At 42.4% G+C, this 25726-nt stretch overlaps 1 protein-coding gene and 1 long non-coding RNA gene across 10 annotated transcripts in view; one reads left to right on the forward strand and one right to left on the reverse strand.

Moving 5' to 3' along the window:
- LOC115074936 overlaps positions 1-25726 on the forward strand; it is a 77809-nt gene that overhangs the window by 44007 nt on the left and 8076 nt on the right. For all 9 annotated transcript variants that reach the window (XR_003852375.1, XR_003852378.1, XR_003852377.1 and 6 more), the window contains one exon: positions 15019-15195. This is a non-coding gene — a long non-coding RNA (uncharacterized LOC115074936). The remainder of the gene's footprint in view (positions 1-15018; positions 15196-25726) is intronic.
- Positions 1458-24353, reverse strand: CPLX3 (complexin 3). Its single transcript, XM_029574936.1, has 3 exons — positions 24190-24353; positions 8114-8201; positions 1458-1805 (listed from the first exon to the last, which is right to left on the reverse strand). The coding sequence occupies exons 1-3, from the start codon at positions 24351-24353 to the stop codon at positions 1581-1583; spliced, it is 477 nt and encodes a 158-aa protein (XP_029430796.1). The 3' UTR covers positions 1458-1580.

Consider the following 25726-nt stretch of genomic DNA (forward strand, 5'->3'; position numbering starts at 1 on the left):
TTAGGGCAAAACAATGCAAAATGTATGGTTAGAGCCCGTATTCGGTGTTCTACAGTAATATTCACTTATAGATGGCCACATGAAGGTGGTTCCACATTGAAAACATATGGCAGAGTAGGAATTCAAACTCCTGGCCTAAGAACCCTCCCGACTTATGTTGTCCCAGCTTCTCCTTAACCTTGACCATATCAAAATGGTAACTGCACTGCTTGACGTATATATATTTTTTCTATAGTTGCATCTTGCAAAGTGAGGTGTCCAAGGGTGGTTGGAGAAAGACTGGGAGGGGGGCAGGACGCTTCCTGAAACCACAGAGACTGGAGAAGCATTTTAGGTGAACTAAAAAAAAAAAAAATGCCATGACTAAAGGGAGAGTCTAGGGACCAAATAAAACCAGGAGCGCCGAGACATTTCGGTTTGTAACTTGCTTCTTAAAACATTTAAATGCTGCTTAGAGGTGAATTTTTAAATCCCACGCGCGCGGTGTGGGCGCGTTTGCCGGCTTGCGCGCATGGACGCGGCGATTTTATAACTTGCGCGTGTATACGCGTGCCTGCTATAAAATCGACTATATGCACGTCTACGGGCGCACGACTTTATATCGATGCGCACACAGATGCCGCCGCGATCTCACGAGGGGGCTTTTACTGCATAAGTGCGCCGATGCAATTACCTCTTGCCCCAGTAAAGGAGAGGACTTCCTAAATCCCTTAGCTAACTTGCCTCCCTTTTACCCTATTAGCCCTGACCTTTAAAACCCTCTGACTAGCCCAGTTTTTGTTATCTCATTTCTTACACGCTGCGCATAGCAGAAGTAAAGTTACGTGGTAGGGGACCCTGGCGTGTGCTCGTGCACAAAAATACTTATGCGCAGATTTCATGGTACAAGACTTGGCCCGCCGACGACTCACCCATTCCCCGCCCCTTTTTTTGAACTTTAGGCTTTGTGCGCCTACCAGGGGATATGCGTGTACTCGCGCAGATATTAAAATCCACGCAGCACACGCCGGGCCGAGTCGCGTGCCTATGTCCCGGCTTTGGTGAGCACAGGGCTTTTAAAATCCACCAGTTAGTGAGCATGTGATTATAATCTAACTATAAAGCATGGAATGCTTTGTAAATCAAAGTAAATATCCACTTCTGTTCTTTTTTTTTTTTATGAGCACTATTAAAAAGCACTGGAGATTTATAGCCCCGCCGATGTCTTGAGAAACTAGGCCTTCAAATTCTAGCATGCTTTGAAATAGTAGAAAACAGATTGGCCTAAAATAGTCTCTTTTTCATGACGGTATTTTGGCACCTTACTCTTTCACACCATTTATCACAGGAGGGGATTCAGAGGGGAAGGGACAGGCCATGGTTCAGAAAAGGCAACTTGTTGACACTGGCAAGGATGAGGCCAAATTCTGTATTTTTTTATCATGAGAAAAAAGTTTTGCAAACCATGACTACACCCATTCTTTCATTCCGTATCCCGCTTGAATACAACTAGGACGTCAGGATCAGGAAGAGACTGCCAACAATCTGTGTCTCGGCCGATAGTGGGGGGTGTGGCAGTACATTCTCGGCTAACGCCTAGGTCACATGACCGCGCACTTCTCAGCCGACTGCTTCAGGTCCTCCAGCGTGGAGTGAGCCTTTCCTTTCAGGGAATCCAGATCCAGGTTCTGGATGTTGCTCAGCTGCCCGATGACGGAGCTCTTGTCGTGCTCTTCCTCGTTGTCTTCCTCGATCATCTTGGCAAGTTCTTTCGGGAGCTCCACCTCCCCTCCCGCCAGCTGGATCTGGGACTCGTCCACTTCACTCTGGGGGGGGGAGGGGGGGAATGACAGTAACACAAAGAGGAGAAGACCTTCAGTCAGTGCCGAGCTGGGGCTGAGGAGAGAGCAGCATCAGAAGGGGAAAGGTCCCTGATAGGTGGGGAGGGAGGAAGGGGGGAGGCAATGTCAAAGAAAACTGAGAGGGAAAGGGAGAAATGTACAAAATAAAGCACTGGAAAGGAGGAGGAGGCGATAGAGAATGAGGGTAAATCAGAAAGCAGCTTAAAGAAACTGGAAAACAAATGGATGTGCTTCATAGTTTAACATGTGCAATTCATAGCCACAGGACATTGTGGAATAGCATAACTGGGTTCAAAAAGGGATTAGACACATTTCTGGAAGAGAGATGAAGCGGCAATTTCATATAACGGGCAGGATGTCACTCTGGGTTCCATGCACCCAGGGCCGGATTAAGGCCAACTGATGCCCTAAGCACAGCCCGACAATGGTGCTGCCTCGGCCCCTTCTATTACTTAACTGACAAGTCATTAAGACTCAATAAGTGCTCAAGGTGAAACATTAAAAATTCAGTTTTTTTCCAGGTCAGACCCCACAACTATGTTAAATATAAACGTTTTAGAAAAATGTTATTTTAACACTAAATAGCAGTGAGCAACGTAAGCAAATTATTTACTTAAAACTAGAGGGCAACAGAAAAAAAATGCTAATTTTAAAAACTCTGTGGTGCCGCCTCCCCTTGGTGCTCTATGCACTTGCTTATTTTGCTTAATGGTTAATCCAGGGCTGCATGTACCTCTGAACCAGCACTACTGCTCTAGGGGGGTCCCTGCAGCTAAACTTTAGAAAAATGTGTCGGAAAGACTTGCACCTGTTTGATCTGCTTTCTGAATCTTACCCCAAGAAGAGCACTGCTTGGGGAACAATTCCTATCCTTGCTGAACTTCCTACATTTATATCTAGTTTTGATTTTGTTGATAAATAAATCAGCATTGCTAAGGGAGTTTGCATTAGTGTATCTTTTTACATTTTATTAAATGCAATAAAATAGTAGTGGGGGTGTTATACCATCCACCTGACCAGAATGAACTAACAGACAATGAAATGCTAAAATAAATTAGGCAAGCTAACAAAATCAGCAGCACAGAAATAATGGGTGATTTCAATTACCCCAGTATTGACTGGGTGAATGTTACCTCAGGACATGCTAGGAAGGTAAAGTTCCTAGATGAAATAAATGATGGCTTCATGGAGCAGCTGGTACAAAAACCAACAAGAGGGGAAACCATTTTAGACCTACTCCTTAGTGGAACACAGGATTTGGTGCGAGAGTGATGGAGCCACTTGGCAAGAGTGATCACAACATTATCAAATCTGAAATAACTGGAGGGAGCGCACTAAAGAAATGTACTACAACAACATTTAACTTTCAAAAAGGTGACTGATAAAATGAGGAAAATTGTTAGGTAAAAAACTGAATGGAGCACCTACAAAGGTTAAGAGTTTAGCTCCGGCATGGACGTTGTTTAAAAATACCATCTTGGAAGCCCAGAACAGATGTATTCCATGCATTAGAAAAGGTGGAAGGAAGTCTAAATGTCTACCAGCATGGTTAAAAGGTGACGTGAGAGAGGCTATAATATCTAAATGAACATATTTCCAGAAATGGAAAAGGGATCTGAATGAAAAAAACAGGAAACAGCAAGTAAGTCAGATGCAAAGCATAGATAAGGAAGGCAAAGAGAGAATTACTTCCCCCTACTAGCCCTATGTAAACAAAAGGAACCAATGCAAGCACGTAATACAACACATAACTGAAATTATAAAGTTTGTCAGCCGAACCACATTTATAAAGCTGACTATATCTATGTTAACAATCACAGGATTCTTCTGGAAATTCTGTTAAACATTGAAACTTTGTAAACCGTTGTGATGGCGAAACCGAACGATGGTATATAAAACTCGATAAATAAATTTGAAAAGAAGCTTGTTAAGGAAGCAAAAACTCATTAAAAAAAACCCAACCTTTTTCAGGTACATTTGAAATAAAAAGCCATTAGATGATTAAGGGGTACTTAGGGATGACAAAGACATAGCAGAGAGACTAAATGAATTCTTTGCTCCAGTATTCACTGAGGAACATGTAAGAGATATACCCATGCCAGAAATGATATTCAAAGGAACTGAAACAAATCCCAATGAACTTGGAAGATGTACTAGGGCAAATTGACAAACTGAAGAGTAGCAAATCACCTGCACTAGCTGGTATACATCCTAGAATGCTGGAAGAATTGAGAAATGAAATTGCGGACCTGCTATTGGAAATTTGTAAACTATTAGTAACATCGTCTATGGTACCTAAAGACCGGAGGGTTGCCAATGTAACGCCAATTATTAAAAAGGGATGAAGGGGTGATCCAGGAAACTACAGACCAGTGAGTCTGACATCTGTGCCAGACAAAATGGTAGAAACCATCATAAAGAAAAAAATTGCTGAACATATAAATAGGCATAGTTTAATGGAAAAAAGCACATGGATTTAGCCAAGGGAAGTCTTGCCTCACAAATTTTCTACATTTTTTAAGAGCATAAATAAACATGTGGATAAAAGTGAGCTAGTTGTTATAAGAATATGCCATACTGGGTCAGACCAAGGGTCCATCAAGCCCAGCATCCTGTTTCCAACAGTGGCCAATCCAGGCCATAAGATCCTGGCAAGTACCCCAAAACTAAGTCTATTCCATGTTACCGTTGCTAATGGCAGTGGCTATTCTCTAGTTGAATGTAATAGCAGGTAATGGACTTCTCCTCCAAGAACTTATCCATTCCTATAAGAACATAATATATCTGGATTTCCAGAAAGCATTTTACAAAGTCCCTCATGGGAGACTTCTAAGGAAATTAAAAAGTTATGTGATGGGGGTGCGGGGCGGTGTCTTATTGTGGATTGCCAACTGGTTAAAAAAGAAAACAGTGAGTAGGGCTAAATGATGCATTTTCCCAATGGAGAAAGGTGAATAGTGGAGTGCCCCAGGGATCTGTTCTAGGACCACTGCTTTTTAATATATTTATAAATGACCTGGAAATGGGAAAAAATCAGGTGATCAAATTTGCTGATGACACAAAATTATTCAAAGTTGTTAAATCACAAGAGGATTGTCAGAAATTGCATGAGGGCATTGCAAAACTGGGAGACTGGGCATGCAATTGGAAAATTAAATTTAATGTGGACAAGTGCAAAGTGATGCATTTAGGGAAGAGAAACCCAAATTATAGCTACACAATGCAAGGTTCCATTCAGGAAAAGGATCTTTGTGTCATTGTTGAAAATACATTGAAATCTTTTGCTCAGTGTGCAGCAGCAGCCAAGAAAGCAAATAGAATGCCAGGAATTATTAGGAAAGGAATGGAGAATAAAACAGAGAATATCATAATGCCTCTGTATTGCTCCATGGTGTGACCTGATCTTGAGTACTGAGTTCTGGTGACCACATCTCAAAAAAGATACAGAAGAATTAGAAAAGGTACAGAGAAGTGCGACCAAGATGATAAAGGAGATGGAACAATTCCCCTATGAAGAAAGGTTAAAGAGATTAGGACTCTTCAGTTGGAGAAGAGACAGCTGAGGGGGATATGATAGAGGTCTATAAAATAATGAGTGGAATGGAACAAGTAAACATTAATCAGTTGTTTACTCTTTTGAAAAGTTCAAAAGCCAGTGGATGCACAATGAAGTTACTAGGTAATACATTTAAAACTGAGAGAAAATATTTTTTTACTCAACGCATAATTAAGCTCTAGAATTCGTTGCCAGAGGATGTGGTGAAAGCTATTAGTGTAGCTGTACTTAAAAAAAAGGTTTGGACAAGTTCCTGGAGGAAAAGTCCATTAACCATTGTTAAGGTAGAGTTGCAGAAATCCACTGCTTATTCTTGGGATAAGCAGCTTGGAATCTGTCTATCCCTTGAATTTGGGACCTGGATGTGCCACTGTTGGAAACAGGATACTGGGCTTCATGGATAGATCTTTGGACTGACCCAGTATGACGTCTTATGTTCTTCTCTATATACCAAAGGTGAACCTTTTTTATGTGGATGTTTGGATGTTCAGTTAGAGGATGTCCTATTCCCCTAACCAGATGGTTGAACTGTCTTTTCTAAGGGTAAAAGCTGTAGGTATGCTGAAAAATGTTATTTCCTTTAAGTGGCAGATGGTCAACAAAATAAGGCAAGAGGCTGCTCTAATGGCCACTGTGTGATACACCCAGATTTTTCTGTCAGGTGATCAGTGCTGGCCAAGGCAGGGTTTCCTACCCCAGTCTTGGAGGCACAGCTACCTGATCTGGTTTTCTGAATATGCTTGAGAAAGACCTACATACAGTGAGTCTCCAGTTATACAAATCCATCTCATGTATATTCATTGTGGTTATTTTGAAAACTTAGACTAGTTAGATGTGTCTCCAGGGCTGGGTCAGGAAACACTGGGCTAGGGAATCTCCTCTCCAGGCTTCTGAAGGAGGACACAGAGAATCAGTCAAGGCATGGGATCCCCTCTTCGTGCCCTGGGGGAAAAGCATGGTGGAGTTTATTTTTGTGGGGGTGGCGTTCCCCTCCCCCCTCAAATGTTTGCTGAACTCAAGACCTGGCCCCTGTGACTCTTCTTGCTGGGGAGCCGTCTGGACAGTGGAGACAATGTGTTTCAGATTCTGAGGGGTGGCAGAGATGGCACAGCACAGCTTTTCGGCTGCACTCTGTTGCCGCACTTTTTGCCACCGTCTTGTTGCATGGTAGGCATGCACTGGAGCTGCCTGCTGGACCGTCAGAATCCCAGGAGGAGCATCATCCTGTGCAGGCCCACTGCTGCATACTGTCCTTTGGTCACAGTTGCGGAGGCAGCGGGACACGGGACACTTGAAAGGAACAGATGGGGTAACCTCAAGGAACAGAGGAAAGAAAGATGCTCTTCAGTCTGGGAGGAGAAGGAGATGGAGGATCAAGGCTTTGAGTGAGAGGGAGAAGCAGCATTTGATGGCCAAGGGAGGTGGAGGTCCTAATCATCGATCTCTAGTGGTTTCTTCTCCCCTCCTTGCTTGATCCCCAATCTTCCCCCCCCCCCTCTGTCAGCTTCCTCTGGGTCTCCCATCCACTGGTGCTCTCCCAAGGACTGTGGGGGGACGACTGGCAATCCAGCAGGGAGGGAGAATGGGGTCATTGGATCAAGGAGGGAGAGAACGGGCTGGTGGAGCGAGAAGAGAAATGATGGAAGAAGATAGGATGCGTGGAGAGAAAGAGGTGTGGGGAGGGAGGGAAAACTGGGGATTGAGTGGGGGGAGAGGACTGGAGGGAAGAAGAGAGGACTGGGGATGGACCTAGAGAGAAGATGTGTAGATGAGAGGGAGAAGAAAAGATTTGCAGTGGCAAGGGGACAAGAGAAGGTGCAGAATTTAAGTTACAGCAGACTGTATATTTCTGATACCTTTACACAGTACAGGAGAACATGCATTTCTGGTTCTATTTCTCCCGTGTTGCACTGCATGCAAAGTTTGGCCTCTTGGGATTTCCAGTTTGTGTGTATATTTCTGTTTCTAAGTTAAGTGCATAAGATTTGCCATACTGCATCAGATCAAAGTTCCATCAAGCCCAGCATCCTGTTTCCAGGTCACAAGTACTGGCAGAATCCCAGAAGGGTGATAGATTTCATGCTGCTTATCTCAGGAATAAGCAGTGGATTTCCTTGTCTACCTTAAAGGTTTATGAACTTTTCTTCCAGGAACTTGTCCAAATCTTTTTTAAGCCCAGCTACACTAACAGCTTTTACCACATCCTCCAGCAAAGAATTCCAGAGTAATTATGCATTTAATTATGCATTTTCTCCTATTTGTCTTAAATGTATTACCTATTAACGTAATTGTATGTTCCCTAGTCTTTATACTTTATTCCACTCCACTCATTATTTTATAGACCTCTACGATATTTCACCTCGGCCATCTCTTCTCCCAGCTGAAGAGCCCTAACCTCTTTAGCCCTTCCATCCTCTTTATCATTTTGGTGCTTACTCTGTGAGGGTCTGTCCACATTCTGCTAGTGTGTAATTTCTGTGTAGGGATCTATCGGCAGTCCAGCCTGTTTTGTTTCCCAGAAGGTTCTAGGGCCTGTGTAACATTTACTGTAATATATTTAAACACCATTAATAATTGCTAATATCTAGAAGTTAGCTACCCTACCCCTGGCCTTGCCATCCCCAAATTAAGCTGTCAGACTACACCTCAGGGGAAAAGAGAATCAACAAGATTACCTTAACCCGAGAAGCAGGGGAAGACGTTCAGGTTCTCCTACCTTTGGCAGGCGATATTTCTCTCTGAAGTGGCTTCTCATGGTGGCTCTCTCGGCTTTGCGCTGAGTAAAGTGAGCGTCTCTTTCCATCCTGCAAACAGCATGTTGAAAGATTATTCACAGTTCAGATTTAGTACTGTGTGGATGACTAATTGCTCTCTGCCTCTGAGCCTTGTTCCCATTATTGTGCAGGAGTGTGATATCACAAACACACACAGAAATACACAGGACAGGGAGATCTCGTTAAACACGGCAGGTGAGATTCTGACATTGTCGCTGTAGCTGAAATTATCGATTTCCGATGTGCTTGGGGAAGACACACTCTCAGGTTTGGTAAAACTGGGAATCTGAAAACTGCTGAGCTGTTACAGACGGAAGCCATGAGTTAAACTTATGCTGCATAGCTGCTTCACTGTCTGTGGCTTTCATTTGCATATCTTTGCTGTTGCAGCAACATACGGCTATGTAAATGATGGTCTTACAACATCAATAGGAACCAGCCAAGGGCCCCTGGAAATGCATGGTATAGGTGGTCACAACTAGTGAGGTAAGAAAATTTGCATTCCCTCTACACTCCTCCAGCCCTGGCACACGCACACACATTAAGAGGATGGAGTGCGGTCTGTAGGAGGAGGCTGAGAGGAAGTTGGCAGGAAACTCCGAAGAGATTCCTGGGAAGGGAGGAAGATCAGCAGAGGGAGAGCCTTGCGTTTTGTTGGCAATAACAAAAGTAGTGCATACAAGAATCCAAGACAAAGGCCCATGATATGAGGCTGCCAGTTCTGTTAAGCAGATCTGGTGGTTTCAGGCTCATAGTTAATGATTACCCCATTATGGGCTGTTATGGGATTTGTCTGATTCCTTGGCTTGTTAGTTATCAGACCTTCTCCTTTTCACTTGTCCAGCTTACCTCTTCCCCTTTTAAGTACTTACACTATGAACAGCATCTGCACTTTTACCCCCATATGGGGACAATAATCAATCTGTATTTTTCATGGGTAAGCACACATTTCCCCTTGAAAAACTTTGGCTATTGCAACTGATATATTTCAGAACAGAGAGAGAGAGAGATACAACATGTTTCACAGCAGAGAGATGTATCAGTCTAATAGCAAAGAGTCTCATGGCGACCGCTGAATAATTACACTGAAATGAGAGGATCTTCTGCTCCGTGCCTCACAATACACCCGAGTCATGTAAGTGAGCCACAGCCATCCCTGTCTCGCCCTGAGTTAGGGCTGCAGCAGCTGATCTGAAACTCTGAGATGGCTGGCTCAATAAATTCAGTTGCATCACTGTTAGCATAGCAGAAACAAATACAATTAATGAAAAAAATACCATTTTTAGAAACATGCTTCGGTTCTCCTTTTACAAATTTCCTGTTCACCTCTGTCCACCATCAACGTCTCCCCTGTCTGTCCTTGCTCGGTAACAGCTGGTTACTGCAGAGCAGCTGCTGAGATGATTTACATAAAAGTGAAGGTCCTCCTTCAGCCTACTTTTTCTGTAATTTGTGGGGAAATATTAGCTTCTTCTCATGAACTCTATTCGTTGGGCAGAGTGCTCTTATTGGCTCCCTTCTCCTCCATCACCAGCTCTCGGTTCTTTGCTTTCCACCTTGCTGTACAGTTTTCTGGAGCTGGCACCCCATTTTCCCTCTCTGGCTATGCTCAAATGTTGCCCCCCCAAAAAAACTCACTCTTTTGAGGCTGCTTTCAAATCTTAAACCCCTGGCTCTTCCAGATCATAGGCTTGTTGGTTGTAACCATGTTTTCTATAACAACTACATTTCCTAAGCTATCTCGTCTTTGCGTCTTGACTAGAGAGCAAGCTCCATGGGACTGTCTTTTATGTGCATCCGTCCACTTGTGTTACAGAAATAAATAGTAGTAAATGAAGTGCCTGAGCACGGAGTCTCATCAGAACGCCATGAAGGCATCACAGTGAGAGAAGTAAAGTGCTGACACTGTATGAAGGACAGGAGCTTGGACTCGGGGAAGGTTTTCAATATGCTTTATGAGAAGTGAGTTTTTTTATTTCAGTATCGCTACCAGATAACGCAGAACTGTACAGATACATGGAGACCGTCCGGTGCATTTTTAGGCAGAATCTGAATCTGGCTAGAGCAGGGGCTTGGCTCTTCAGCTCAGGGAGCTGCTTCAGATACCATAGCAAGACGGAAAACATCCAAATAAGTTTGGGCTGAAAATATGGGCTAAAAATAACCAGGCAAACTTTACTTTTAGGCCTGCTGTTTGGCCGACCACAGCTGGGTAACTTTGGCTGGCCAGCGCTGAACATCAGCGCTAACAGACATTTAAACCATGCCCCTCATACTGCCTTTTTGTGTCTGGCTAAATGTTGTGTGAGCTATGATTTTCCTTGGTCAAAATTTAGCTGGTCAGTGGAAGGGAAATTTCAAACATCACTGTTTGTCCGGCTAACTTCCTAAATTAACTGGATTCAGCCTTTGAATATTGACCCTTTTGTCTCTTGTCTGAATCTTGACTAACTGTAGACTCCAAGGAGCAAATACTGTCTCTTATATGGCTCTTTACAGTGCTAATTGTACTAGGGCCACCCAAATTTCTGCATGTTCAATGTTGATTTTCAAAAAAAAAAAAAAAAAAAAAAAAGGTAGCAGCAGAGCTTCCACCTTCCACGCCAGATGCAGTGAGGAAAAGAAAGTAATTTGTCTCCCTTCATAAAGGTTCCAGGTCAGCAGTATGACCGGAAATCAGCAGCAGGCATGTTATCCAAAAAGCAAGCATAAATTCTTCTGACAAAAATAATCATCCCCAAGGAAACTGCATCTTCACTTAAAGCATCCAGCACGGAATGGGTGAGGTACAAACAGAGGAAAACCATGGAGTGGGTTCCACTTTTGGTAATGTACAAACCAGAGCCAGAAAAGACCTAGAGGATGCTGAATCACTGAAAGAATATTCTTTGCTCATCCAGGCCTAGCTTTCTGATGGTCTTTTAACTGTAGAGAAAAAAAACTGGTGAAACGAAAACGTCAAACAAGAATTCGAAAAGGAGCAAACATGCCAGGCTGCAAACTGTCTCAGCACATAATCACTGGGTCATACACTATCCACGTAGGAAAGATATTTAGCACAAAAGAATCAAGTTCTTGCTCCTCTACTAATTGTGGCACATAATGGCAGGAGTCAGGTGGCACCTTATAGACTAACCAAACTATTGAAGCATGAGCTTTTAAGGACAGAGTCCATCTGATGAAGTAGACTCTGTCCTTGAAAGCTCGTGCTTCAGTAAATCGGTTAAGTCTATAAGGTGCCACCTGACTCATGGCATTTTTTGCTATACCAGACTAACTAACACGGCGATCCCTCTGAAGATTTTTCATAATAATGGCACATCATCCAATGCAGGAAAAGTGACGTGGGATGCTAAATTGATGATACGACAGAGATGTAAAACAACATACAACAGAGAAGAAAAAAGTGATGCCTCTTTGTAAGAGAGGTTTTCCAGAGCAGGTCCTTCCATCAGGATATTAAAAGGGGGACTTCAAAGCTATCTAGAAACACAAATTGAAAATGTAAATGATTCAAGTACTTTAAAATAAACATAAAGGGATTTAATGGAGACATTGGTTTCCTCATGCACTACTGGACATAATCTTATAACTACACATCCTGCTTTGTTTGCCTCCATTCCCTTTCTTCCCTCTCTCTAATTATGTGGTCTTTATGTAAAACACAAAGAAAATGCACATAGTTATAGGGGACACCATGCACATCCATCTGTCTGTCCGTACCACTATCTGGGTGCCTCTCCATGCACGTCAGCACAACAGAGTTATGATCAGAGAGGCTGATTTACAGTATATATGGACAAGACCACAACTCAAGGTGCCAGTTGGCAAGGAACACACACAAAGTATGCATTTCTCCTTTCACTGTACTCTTAAAGATTTTCTAGCACTCTTAAATAAACATTTATATTCTCTTCAGCTTTTAAATAATAAAAAAAAATGATGGCGTAAAAAACCATTTATGTACAGAAAGGGTGGAGGATGTACGGAATAGCCTTCCAGTGAAGGAGGTGGATGCCAGATCAGTAAGAAAATTCCAGAAAGCACAGGATAAGCACGGAAGTTTCTTAGCTACAAAGAGGTGAGGGTAAAGCCTGAGACTGGGAAGCTTTGTGGTATTGCATCAGGAATGGGCCCTGCAGTCCTTGTCTGCCATCATTCTCTCCGCTTCTGTGCAGTCTGACTGACATTTACCTTCAACTTATTTGGCACTGGCAAATAAGAGCAGAACTTTTACAAACTAGTCAGAAATGTTTTGTTAATCCACATAAATAATATCACTTGCATCTTGCTGTTTGTTGACCTTTATTTCTAAGGATATTGTTTACTAGTCATTATAATATGTAAACAATGATAAGTATCTATTTGCCCTTGTGGCACTAAATCACTTCTCATACCCCTCTCCTTGCCACTCCCACTGAAAGCACTCACCTGTTTTTGCTATCTGTAGACCTTACATTAATTACTAATCCATAGACATATTATAACATATATGTGAGAAGATGCAACAAGGCTACCTGCCCTGATAAAATATGTATAGCAGAATAGTGACATTTCAATGACTTGAAGACGATAGTGGGCTGGGCATATCCTGGTTTACAGATGCTCCTTTGGGAGTGGATAGGTGTTGTGGGATAAACACTAGTGATCCTAAACAAGGATGTGCATCATTGAACTTGAGGCCTGCTGTTATGCACACAGACCAAACCAGAGTACAGGCTAAGCAATACAAAGATGGCGTCCTCTGCCATGTGATGATCTTGGCAACTTCATATGAGACTGTGGTTCACACAGAAGAGAAGAAGCTACGATTGTATCAGACATTTGTCAGCATCTCACAATGTGAGATGAGAACCTTGGACAAACAGTGCACATGTCCTTGGTGAAAACTTTGTATCCAGCCATGAGACCAGCTATGAAATGGATATCATTTCACACCCATCTGCCAATTATGAACTTCATTAACCTGCAATGGAAATAATCATATGCTTCTGGACTCATTTGCATTCCACCAATCTTGTGTCTATAGAAAATGGTAACATCCAATCAGATCAATGTCTGATTCTATGGAACTGAATATGCAATAAGATTCCAATAACTGAATATGCAATAAGGTTCTCCAAATAGAAAAAAATGATTCTGAATTATACAGACTGTGGATTTTATACAGGGTTTATCCCAAAGATCTTTTGCTTCCAGAACTTTAATTGTTGTAGTTCACTACACCTGTGAACATGCAAGTAAAACAGAGTACTGTACTCAGCAGCACCATCTGCTCCATAAACATACAGCAGGAGTCTGGTCAACTGTCCCTCGAAAGAACTAAAGCTTGGAATGTCTTTGCCCTGTTTGTGCTGTCATATATCTGACTGAGACATCTGTAAGATCTTTGGGTTCCAACTGTCATTAACCAAATGGGGTTTGCTGGATTTCCTTGTGGCAATGTTGAAACCTGGACTTTTACAGGAATGACCTGGACCATTCTAAAGGTGAGATAACACTAGCTTAATTACCTTTCAGATGGGTTAATTAGTTTGGCAATTGCTTAATTAACAAAGTCAAAGTTGGACTTGGAGATAATGCATATGTTTATCTTTCATTACAGTATTTATTTATTTATTTATTTGAAGCTTTTATATACCGAGGTTTAGCACATGCTTTCACCCCGGTTTACATTGGAACAAAACAATGATACATAAAACAATTTGAGAAAGAAAAGTATATGCAACTAGCATATGGAGTAGTATGTAACAGGAAATAACTAAAAATAATTTAATTCAAATAACGAAAATGAAAAAAGAAACAAAAAACGAGGAAGGTATATACAAACTCGTGCTCTGAATACAAGAAAGTATGAATGGGAAAAGAAGGAAATGAGGGGGGGATAGGGTAGGTAATGGAAGGAGGAAGGGGTAGGTATGCGGAGAAGAGAAGAGGGGAGAAGGATGGGAAGCTTAAGGCATCACAATTGTGGATTGCTTAAATCATCATTGAAATTCTGGCTGAAGATCCAGGTTTTCAGTTCTTTTTTGAATGATTTATTTTCGATGATAGTGGTGAGGTAGCAGTACTTTGCATGTGAAACTGTAACAAACTAAAACCAAAAATACAAAGAAAAGAAATATCTGTACTGTATTAAACCATGTTTACTTATGCTGCTACAATAAAACTGATTGATTACCTCATAAAAGTGTAAGCAACTGTTCCCTTAAAAATAATGAATTTGTATCATAAGGTTATCAGATTGTTCTTTTAATCAAATGTAGATATCCACATGTGTTATTTCTACAGTGTACTACATTGTAAAAATGTGACCTAAGGAAGTTCTAGAAATAGGTATTGAACACTGAGAATATATTTGTGTACTCTGTTGGGAGTGTATCTCTGCACATTTAGACCAGGGTACATGTAAATCTCAGTGTGCAACCATTAAATTCTCTGCACCCTCAAGGATTGGACTGAAAATATTTAGCTGTAATTTACTGCATTGTAAATGCTTCACAAAGGCACCTTTTTGGTATATCATCATTCTGGCCCATTGTTCCTAATTGAAATGTATAAGGAAATGTGAGCATGTTAACCAGCTGTGGACCTTACACTCAGTATATATGCTTAATGTGGACTTGAATTTATAGAGATATAAAATCTCATGATGTCACAACCACAACAATATTACTTCAATTGAAGATTTGTGTATGGTATAATACATTAAATAATACAGATAATAGAGTGACAGATGAAATCTCTGACTAGCTTTTAATATTAATTACTGATGCTTCCATTCTTGTTCTAATGATGAATCTAAGCACTGATACTACACACGTCTCTTTCCTTCATTATTTTCTAGAGGACTTGCTTGAAAAGCCATGCTGCCCCTTCGATTCATTTTATAGTGCTGATGATCCCAGCACGGAGTTTCCTCTTTTCTACTTTAGAAATTAAAGCACAACATTACAATATAACTTCAAGGGAGGATACAGATAGAACCAACGAGTTCCAAGGGACAAAGATAAAAAGTAAACAGGTAAGGATAAGAAGTAGTACCGAGATGTAAAATGCAAGCTGCATTAGGATTTTTGTTGTGAGCTGTGGATGGCAGGGTTTCTGACTGTCTTCACTGTTCCAGAACAGGCCGACCCAGTCCTGCTATTACCCCACTGCACTCATACCCTTGTACTTTTGATTCCCTTATGAATAGGAGACTGCAGTCCATGCATACGATCTGGTAAATCCAGAATTGGCTCAATCTGTTCGAGAAAAAAAGGAGCTAGTTGGTAGGACAAAGTGGGTGTTGAGACAGTCCCATTGTGACTGGGTGTGCACACTGTGCGTTTGCATGGGGTGGCACACCCGGGAGGGGGTGGCAGTGACAGAAAAGGCTGTGGGGCTGCCCAACCCATTGGCAGCCAAAGAACAAGAAAGGCTGCCAGTGGAGCCAAGTCTACGTGCGGTGAAAGAAAAAGATAGGCCACGGGTTGCTGCTGGGGCTCAACCCACTGGCAGGCCAGCAGCCATGGTGTTCTCTCTATTCGGCATGTATGCGCACCCTTGCACAACCTTTCCCGCATGTACACACAGCTTCCACCCCACCTCCCCCCAGCGCAGGAAGGTCAGAAGGCCATGGTGGAGCTCTTTCCACCATGGCCTAAAATGAGGAGGAGGCTGTTTATGTGTGTGAGAGCCTGTGTGTGTGTGTGTGTGTGTGTGTGTGTGTCTGAGCCTGTGTGCATGTGTTTATGTCTGTGTGAGAGCCTGAGCACGTGTATGTATGTGCCTCTGAGAGAGGCACACACACAAGGGCGGATTTTCAAAGGGTTACGCGCATATATTACACGCGTAACCCCGAAAACCTGCTCCTGCATGCGCCGAGCCTATTTTGCATAGGCTCGGCGATGCGCGCAAGCCCTGGGACTTGCATATGTCCTGGGGCTTTGAAAAAGGGGTGGGGTGTGGGCGGGGCAGGGCTGGAGCCTCTAGGCACAGCGGCCATTTGCCTCTGTGCCCGGGATCGCGGGCCGGCCATCGGCAGGCGCACGCAATCTACACCTGCCCGGAGGCAGGACCACTTATAGACAAAGGTAAGGGGGGGGGTTTAGGTAGGGCTGGGGGGTGGGTTAGGAAAGGGAGGGGAAGGTGGGGGGGCGGAAGGAAAGTTCCCTCCAAGGCTGCTCTGATTTTGGAGTGGCCTCTGAGGGAACAGAGGAAGCTGTGCGGCTCGGCGCACGCAAGTTGCACAATTGTACACCCCTTTGTGTGCGCCGATCCTGGATTTTATAACATGTGCGCGGCTGCGCAAACATGTTATAAAAAGGGGGATTAGATTTGTGCACGCCGGGTTGCGTGCACAAATCTATGCCCACGCGTATTTTTTTTAAATCTGGCCCATAATGTGTCTGTGAGGGAGAGAGAGCCTGTGTATGTGAGAGAGAGGGAATGTGTGTGTGTGTGTGTGTGTGAGCCTAGCCATGTATGTGAGAGAGGGAGTGTGTGAAGGAATGAATGTGTGATTGTGTGTGTGTGTGAGAGAGAGAAGATAAAATTTATGTGGCTCTATATCCCCCAATCAATGCAGGTATGGAGAGCAAGAGATTTTTTTTTAATCCTTATCAGTTTTAATTATTGGGTGTAATTTGGTGTTTCTGCTGTTTTGCAATATTTTATTGTTTTTTTGGGAAATTAAACTTTTTTATTATTGGATTTTTTATTATCAGATGTTTTGCAATATTTGATTGGTGTCTGGGAAATGTTTGATATTTTAATCATTAACTGGTTTGAACTATTCTTTTTATGAATATGATTTTACTATTATGATTGTTTTATATTTCTTGATTTTATTATTTAAAGTTTTATGAAGAATGGTAATGTTTCTGTTTTCCACTGTTGCTCTGCATATAGAGGCTGGCTTGCTGTGGGCTCCAGTTAAGTTCTTCTCAGCATTTTTCTATGTATACTTTCTAGTCTCTTTATTCTGTATTTGGTCAGAGTCTGTCCATGTTCTGCATATATGATCAAGGAGAGGTATTTTGCTGGCATTTAATTTCTGTTTAAGGATTGATAGAAGCCTGGCTTCTTCTGTTTTCTTAATAGGAGGTGTATTGCTGTTCTAGGGCCTGGTGTAATATGTGCAGTGTTATCTTTTCAGCGATAAGTTTGTTACAGTTTTAGTGGTGGCTGTTAGGGTTGTTTTGGTATGGGAGGTTTACTGTATTGTAATACTAATTCCATTTATTCATGGCTTTTTGAAGGCCAAGCCCATACCCAACACGCGTTACACAAAGTCTAATTCCATAGGAGTTCTAAGTGTCTTTTTTGCAGAGTTTTCTGGTTGGCACCACAGCAGTGCGTGTAAATATAATATGCATGTCGTAAGGGGATATTTTTGCCTTAGAAGACTGTACTTTTGAATGTTCTTTTTCATGTAAAATGTGTTATAAATGCATATTTAATTGTGTGTGACTGGGAGTATATGTGTGTGTGAGGGAGATAGTGTGTGTGTGTGCAAGGCTGTAAGGTTTGCCTAAGGTACCTAATACCCTTCCCTTGATCATGGATTCTGTAGGGGGGGTGGCTGTCAGTTTTTAAAAATATAGATTGCTGGAGGGAAATGGGCTTTATTTGACAGGCCTGGGACAGAAACTGAAAGAATGGGGGAGCAGCACAGTACAATAATTGTTTGCACAGGATAGCAAAAAAGCTAGCACCAGCCATGTGTTTAGGTACCTATACTTTCTGTAGTTATCTCGGGTCCCTCCTTGAGATGAATAAACATTCAAAACTGTCTTCTAGGACTATGGTTCTCAACCTTTTCCCCATCGTGACACACCTAACAGACCACGTTCACATTACTCTCATTACTGCTCATTACAATTCACAGCGGAAATAAAAAATAAAGGTCCAGTATTATTTTTATTGTTAAGAATGACACAAGGAAAAGAGAAGTATTCTGTATGAACAGAAATTGCATAAATAGTAAACATCCCATACTAAAACAGCACCGATTTCCAGCACTCAAACAGTAACCACCTTACCTAAGAAAAGGCAACACTGAAAATATTACACCAGGCCTTAAGACACCAATACACCTCCTAATAGGAAAACGGACCAAGTCAGGCTGCTATAAAGCCCTACACAGAAACTACACACCAGCAGAAAACCTCACCTGAATCATATGTGCTGACCCTCACCTAACAAAGAATAAAGAGACCAAAACGCATAACTTCAAACAATGCAGACAAAACTGAACTGGAAACTGCAACAAGCCAGAGTTTCTGTATGCAGTGCAACAAAGGAAAAAGAGAAACTTCACAGTCCTCAAAACAAATCAAGACATATAAAATCAATTGCAGTAAAACCATACTAACAAAGAACAGATTTCAAAATAGCTGATGAATGGAATATCCAATAATTAAAAACTCATATCAAAAATTTCTAGATACCAATAAAATATTTCAAAATAGCAGACACAAAGACCCAATAATGAAAAATAAAGATAAAAAAAATGCTTTGCTCTGCATACCTGGGAACATTTGATATCCAGGTGCCCTGAATTATTTTTAATTTGCAGGAGGAGGGATGGTTTGCTTGAAACTTTCTACTCTCTCTCTGTCACACACAAGCTCTCTCTCTCTCACACTGGTCCTCAATCACACACATATATACATGCTTGTTCTCTCTCTTATATAGGCCCTTAGTCACACATTTACACACATGCTGTCTGTCTTTTCACACCTAAACACACACAGGTTTCAAACAAACACTTATATACATGCTGTCTCTTTCTCTCACATAGATAGACTCTTATTCACACACACACACACACACACACTTGTTCTCTCTTTCTCTCACTTACACACAGGCTCTCAATCACATACTCACATGCTCTCAGTCACACAGACACACAAGCTCTCTCTCTCTTACTTATACACACAGGCTCTTCATCATACATACACATGATCTCTTCACTTACACATACAGGTTCTTGATCATACACTCATGCTATCTCTCTCACACACAAAGGATGTCAATTATACACAGGCTCTCAATCACTCACTTACATACATCCTGGCTCTCACACACACACACACACATAGAGGATCTCAAACACATATGCTTGCTCACTCACCCACTCTCTCTCTCTCCCCCCACCGAACTAGCGACAGCAGCAACCTCATCCACTTCCAGCCTTAGTGGCAGCATCAGTCTCCTCAACTCCATCCCTCGCGGCATCGAGAAAGGACTCCCATCCACTATAGGGGCTGACATTCCTCCTCTTTTGTGCCTTGCTGCTCTGCTCTTCTTCAGCAGACGGACATTCCACACCAACATCAAACGGGGAAGTCTGATTTCCATTTTACTGATTTACTTAGCATTAATGCTCGTTAAGTCTTTATTATGCATTGCTTGCATTGAAAGTTCACCCACCCTTTCGCCTCGGCAGAGTCTCTAGGTTATGACACCATAAAGAAAAGTAAAAGAAGAAAAAAATTTCGTTTGACTATATATACAAAAAAATTTACACGGGAGGAGGAGGAGAGTTTATGATTATATACACCACAAAGTAGTGGTGCGGGGGCACCTACACTTATGTATGAAACTTTCCTCTAACTCCTTTTAATATTTCATTATTCTATTTCACAGAGTTTATTTCATTGAAACATATTTCACATCAAGTAGGTGCATTAAGTTGACGCTATAAATCACACAAAAAAACGGATTAGTATTTTTAAAAAATTAAAAATTTTTTATTAACATCAGCGTGATAGGTTTTCATCTATGATTTTTTTTGCATTGTTGTTTACACGCTGACATAGTGGTGTATCACATTGATATATTCTGCTCTTCTTCTCGCCATGCCTCTCTTCTTTGGGCCAATGCTGCACACACACACTAGCATGGTCTTTTCTTCCCGAGCACACAGCCACTGCACACCACATCCTCTTCTGGGCTGCAGGGGGTGGGAAAAAGAGACCATGCTGGTCCCACTAGGAATCTCTATTGAGGGGAGGTGAGGAGGGGTGAATATTGGGGAAGGCAATGAGGTGGTGAATTCTGGGGGAAGATAAGGAAGTTGTGAGGGCTGGGAGGAGCTAATGAGGGAATAAATGCTTTCTCTCTGAAGTCAGCAATGCAAATTTGGAGTCTATTGCACCTTTTTACTGCCAAAGTTCCTCACTGTCACATGTTCCACAGCAAGTGGATTATGATACATTACAGGAGGTCCTTGCAAGACTGGAAGATTGGGCATCCAAATGGCAGATGAAATTTAATGTGGACAAGTGCAAGGTGTTGCATATAGGGAAAAATAACCCTTGCTGTAGTTACATGATGTTAGGTTCCATATTAGGAGCTACCACCCAGGAAAAAGATCTAGGCATCATAGTGGATAATGCTTTAAAATCATCGGCTCAGTGTGCTGCAGCAGTCAAAAAAGCAAACAGAATGTTAAGAATTATTAGGAAGGGAATGGTTAATAAAACGGAAAATGTCATAATGCCTCTATATCGCTCCATGGTGAGACCGCACCTTGAATACTGTGTACAATTCTGGTCGCCGCATCTCAAAAAAGATATAGTTGCGATGGAGAAGGTACAGAGAAGGGCAACCAAAATGATAAAGGGGATGGAACAGCTCCCCTATGAGGAAAGGCTGAAGAGGTTAGGGCTGTTCAGCTTGGAGAAGAGACGGCTGAGGGGGGATATGGTAGAGGTCTTTAAGATCATGAGAGGTCTTGAACTAGTAGATGTGAATCGGTTATTTACACTTAATAGAAGGACTAGGGGGCATTCCATTAAGTTAGCATGTGGCATATTTAAGACTAATCGGAGAAAATTCTTTTTCACTCAACACACAATAAAGCTCTGGAATTTGTTGCCAGAGGATGTGGTTAGTGCAGTTAGTGGTAGCTGGGTTCAAAAAAGGTTTGGATAAGTTCTTGGAGGAGAAATCCATTAACGGCTATTAATCAAGTTTACTTAGGGAATAGCCACTGCTATTAATTGCATCAGTAGCATGGGATCGTCTTAGTGTTTGGGTAATTGCCAGGTACTTGTAGCCTGGTTTGGCCTCTGTTGGAAACAGGATGCTGGGCTTGATGGACCCTTGGTCTGACCCAGCATGGCAATTTCTTATGTTCTTATGTAAATGTGAGAGAACCAGGGGTAGGAGGAAATACAGAGCATAAGAGAACTGGGGGAAAGGTAAAGGGATTCATGATAACTGAGTGGAAGGGGTTTGAGAAAGCTGGGGTATGGGTGGAGAAAGTGCAAGAGAACTGATGATGGGGTACAGGGAGTGTGAGATAGTTGGGGTAGAGGGGTTAGAGGAAGTGCAAGAGAGCTGGGGGCTAGAGGGAGTGTAAGAGAACCAGGGAAAGAGGCATGAAAGAAATCAATCTCAACCAATTCATTTCATTCAACTCCTCTTTTCTTATCCCTTCCAGTGTGACTTCTTCATGCCATCATCCTCACTCTGTCAACCCCCAATCTTCTCTTCTCATGATCCTCCATCTACCATTCTGGCACCATTTTTGGCTCTTTGTTGCAGAAAGCATTTTTTGCTTTTATAATTCAAATTGTATATGTGGAAAACATGCTTTTAGTGCAGAAAGCATGTTTTCTGCCTATAAAATATCCACTTTAGGGACCAGCATTGGAATCCCTGCTTCTTTCTACCCGAAGATTAACATTATCCGTGGCTACTTTGCTCCATTTCAGAGCAGGAATTAAGTTTCCAGCACTAAGAAAACAGGAGGCAAGTCAGCACACCTCTCTGCATTGGCAGGTACTAGCTAACACATGTTTGGGTGTTTGCAAGGATATTATTCTGTGGTTGTTAACTTGACTAAGGTAATAGCTAATGCCATCATTAGCATGGAATTTCCATGGGAGGGTGCTGATTTAAAAGAATATTGTTGTGTGTTAAAAAAAACCCCTCCTTGCTGCATGGGACATAAGGTTTGCTCACAAAAAAAAAATGCACTCAACTGGGTTAAACTGGATGCTCTACTCAGCTCACCATATTTCTCATTGGTCCCTTAGATGGTGAGCACTCTGGGGACAGAGAAATACATACAGTATCTAACTTTGCACTACCAATGAAATGGACGATGTAAATAAAAATAATAATGACACAGATAATTATTTTTTGGAGCCACAGCCAGGGTCTCCACGGTTCAGCGGCTTGCTTCAATGTATTTGTGAACCTGTCCTCAGTTGTTCTGGAACTTGAGTCTACTGGATCCCTGCACGTTTGAAAATGACAAAAGGTCGACGAGAGACCCTTTTCTAGGTTACGGTGCTGAGGCGAGTTGATGTTTCTGGGTCTTGTTCGCAAAGCCATGAGTGAGGGGAGCAGTTGGGGGACCCGTTCCTGCCACACGTGTGACTCACCTCATCTCACCGTGTAGATTACTCTTACTGGACGGCTGAGATGCACCGATGTTGCGCGTGCATTTAATTAAAGAGGAAGCGCTTAGCACCGTCACATAAACAAAAATCACATTTAAAAGGGAGACCTGTAAAAGAGACGGTTATCCTGTAAGCACCACGATTCATATACATCCCCTGAAGTTGAGATCAGGACGTGCCACTAAGGACCTGCTTGCAAAAGCTCCTTACGCAAAAAAGCAATTACAATAATCATGCCGAAGCAAAGATTAATCGCCAGGAAGATGCAAGATTTATGTCCTTCTGAAGCGCCAACTTTATTTTGCATAAAAAGTTTTTAATCCGGACACTGCCATGCAGTCTCTCTGATAAGCGATCGCCTGTTATTCCTTCGGCGATCTTTGTTGTGCAATCCACTGCATTCTTGTCTATCCCAATGAAACGGTCCCAGCTCACCTCTCCCGCATGAAAGGTCACCCGACAGAAACTGGACACAGCAGGAAAAATTGCCAAACGGTCTAATAGGACGTATCGAATTCGACTATGAAAAATGCCCTTGCTTGGCATCATTCTTCCATAGCTCCAGAAATGAATCTGTTGTAGTTGGATTCCTACAAACCGTTCTATAAATAACTTTTATCAGCGCCACTCAACAAAGCAAAGTGTGCCTGATTTAGAAGAGGACTAAATGAACCGGCCATTCACCGCCGTCCGAAACTCTCCCCAACGATTCATGGAAATGTCTCCCTCTTACTGAAAGTTTCTCCAGAGGAGATGACACCTGCCACATCGCCCTTTACTAGATTTATGGGTGCGCGACTCAACTCCGGAAAACCTTTCAAGGTGAAGAATTCTATTTTCAATATAAATTACGAGCCCAATCAAATCAACCTAAGCTGTTATGGAGATCAGTGAAGCAAAGTCTGTTTCAGCGCCTCAAATGAAAGTTTGCAGATCAGGCGTCAAGTCTCTACCCTTCCGAAAAGTCGTGCCCTAGGTTCCTGTGCTACCTAAAGAAGCAGCATTTTAAAATAAAATTTAAAAAAAATGGAAGAGGAGGCAATAAAGATTTTGAACAAACCGATTTCATTCAAGATATAGCAGTTTTGTGCTTCGAGAAAGAACGGGATGGACAGAAACTTTAAGGACCTTCGTTTCATTTTTATTTCGCTATGGGCTTTTTTTTTTAATTTTTTTTAAGCTTTCATACTTACACTGCACTTTATTCCGTCACAAGAATGACTTTTTGTCGTCCACATCTCAAACGACTAAACTTTCTGAACCACTGAAACCGCTTATGTAATCCTTGTCTTTACCCTTAATCCGTAATTTGAAAGGGAATGAAAGCGCATCTGAATATGTTTTTGGAAGATAAGCATAGGGATACTTAAAATAATGTCTTTTAAACCCTGAACAAAAGCATTTAAATATAGCAGGACACATAAAAAGGGGATAAAACATCAGGCTGTCAAAGGACATTTTTGTTTCTGTATCCGCCTGGCATGCCCGGGGATTAGTTTAGAGATATTTATAGATTATAAATGATGGCATAGCCACGGAGGATTGAGGAGGTTTACAGCACAATGAAAACAGGCTGACCCGAGACACCGAAGAAAAAAATGCCTCCTACTTACTTCTCTTCCACGAGCTGTTTCTGGTATTCTTCATATTCTTCTCGCGTCATTCCCTGAGCTTCAGCCGGAGATTTCTCGCCTTCCCTTTTTTCTTCTCCTCCCCCCAGACCCCCGGCTAGGTTTTTCAGTTGACCACCGACCATAGTCTTCACTATAAACGCCATGACTTCCGCTCGCAGCTTCGGAGAACTTCGCTGCCGAAGTAATAATGGAAGGTCACAGGGAACCAGACCTTTGAGTAGATACAAAAGGCAATCGCTGGCCTCTAGGTTGGGGTTGAGACGCTTCTTGGCTCGGTTCAGGACCCCCCCCCCCCCCCTTTGGTTGGGATGCTAAAAGCCCAGTAATGAATTCTGCCCCGATGGGGGGTTTCTGTGTGGATCGCTTGAGCAGCCTTTCTTGGCAGATTCAGGAGCCCGGTAAATTCTGTTCCCAGGCAGCCGCCGAAGCTCCTTTTATTAGCTCAGTTCATCATTGCCCTTTTGAGTTTCCGAGTTATTTCCTGCTCCGCGGGGGGAGTTTCTGGTTTTGTGATAGCCACGCTCGTCTTGCGGTAGAACTTCTCGGGTCTGGGAGGCAGAACCGCTGGTGGAGGTGGTGTTCAGCACCACAAGGCTAGGGACAGCTACCGGAGCGCTTTCCTGCATCACATTAGGGAGGGACGCCTCTCACGTGCTTTCAGCACCACGGACGCGGGACAGCTCCTGGCGCCTCGGCCCCGCTTCTAAGCTGCCGTTCCTTGCGCTCCAGCATTTCAGGAGCTGTAGCACCACAGCCCATGGACAACTCCGCCTCTCATCTCCTGTTTCGGTTTGTGGGAGTTGCGGAAGCTCCCAAGCTCTCTTTCCATCAGAGAGCTTGGAGCTGTCTCAGATGCGCCGTTTAGAGACAGTGGCTTGAGGAATTTTGGGCAACACCCAGACTGTCACATTCGTGTTCGTGTGTCACATTCGTGTTCGTGTCACATTTGAAGATTAAACTTGTCCTACCTTATCCCCTCTTATTTTTTTTTAATTAAAAGATTATTTACTGGTATGACGCCACTAGACCAAATGTTGTCACTTAATCTCAGTTCACAACTATCTACACCACTCAAGGTTCTCTGCTAATTGAAACACAGATGGCTGGCAGGAGATTAAACATTTTAATAGTGTTATTTTCACAGTCGGTGTAGGGTGTTGGCGAAGACATACTGATGTGTGGAAGTGCTAACACAGTCTTACTAGAGATTGGCAGTGAAAATAAAGTACTTTTTTAGTGTTTCAAAGCCTGTTTAAGAACAGAATGCAAATCTTATGTGTGCACTTGACTAGAAGTTCTGAAATCTGTCAATAATGCAAACGATGTCTAATTAAAACAGTATCCAAATAATACTGGTAGAATCCTTTAAGGTGTCCAGGGTATAACTATTATTTTAAATACATGTTATTATCCTCCTGTGTTAAATCCAACAAACTGCTCATTTTCCTGTTATATTATTTACAATGAAGCCGAAGAAACCAGTTATCTTACTAATACATTTACTTGTAAATGTCAG

Source organism: Rhinatrema bivittatum, chromosome 13, assembly GCF_901001135.1.
Source record: "Rhinatrema bivittatum chromosome 13, aRhiBiv1.1, whole genome shotgun sequence".
Classification (NCBI taxonomy): domain Eukaryota; kingdom Metazoa; phylum Chordata; class Amphibia; order Gymnophiona; family Rhinatrematidae; genus Rhinatrema; species Rhinatrema bivittatum.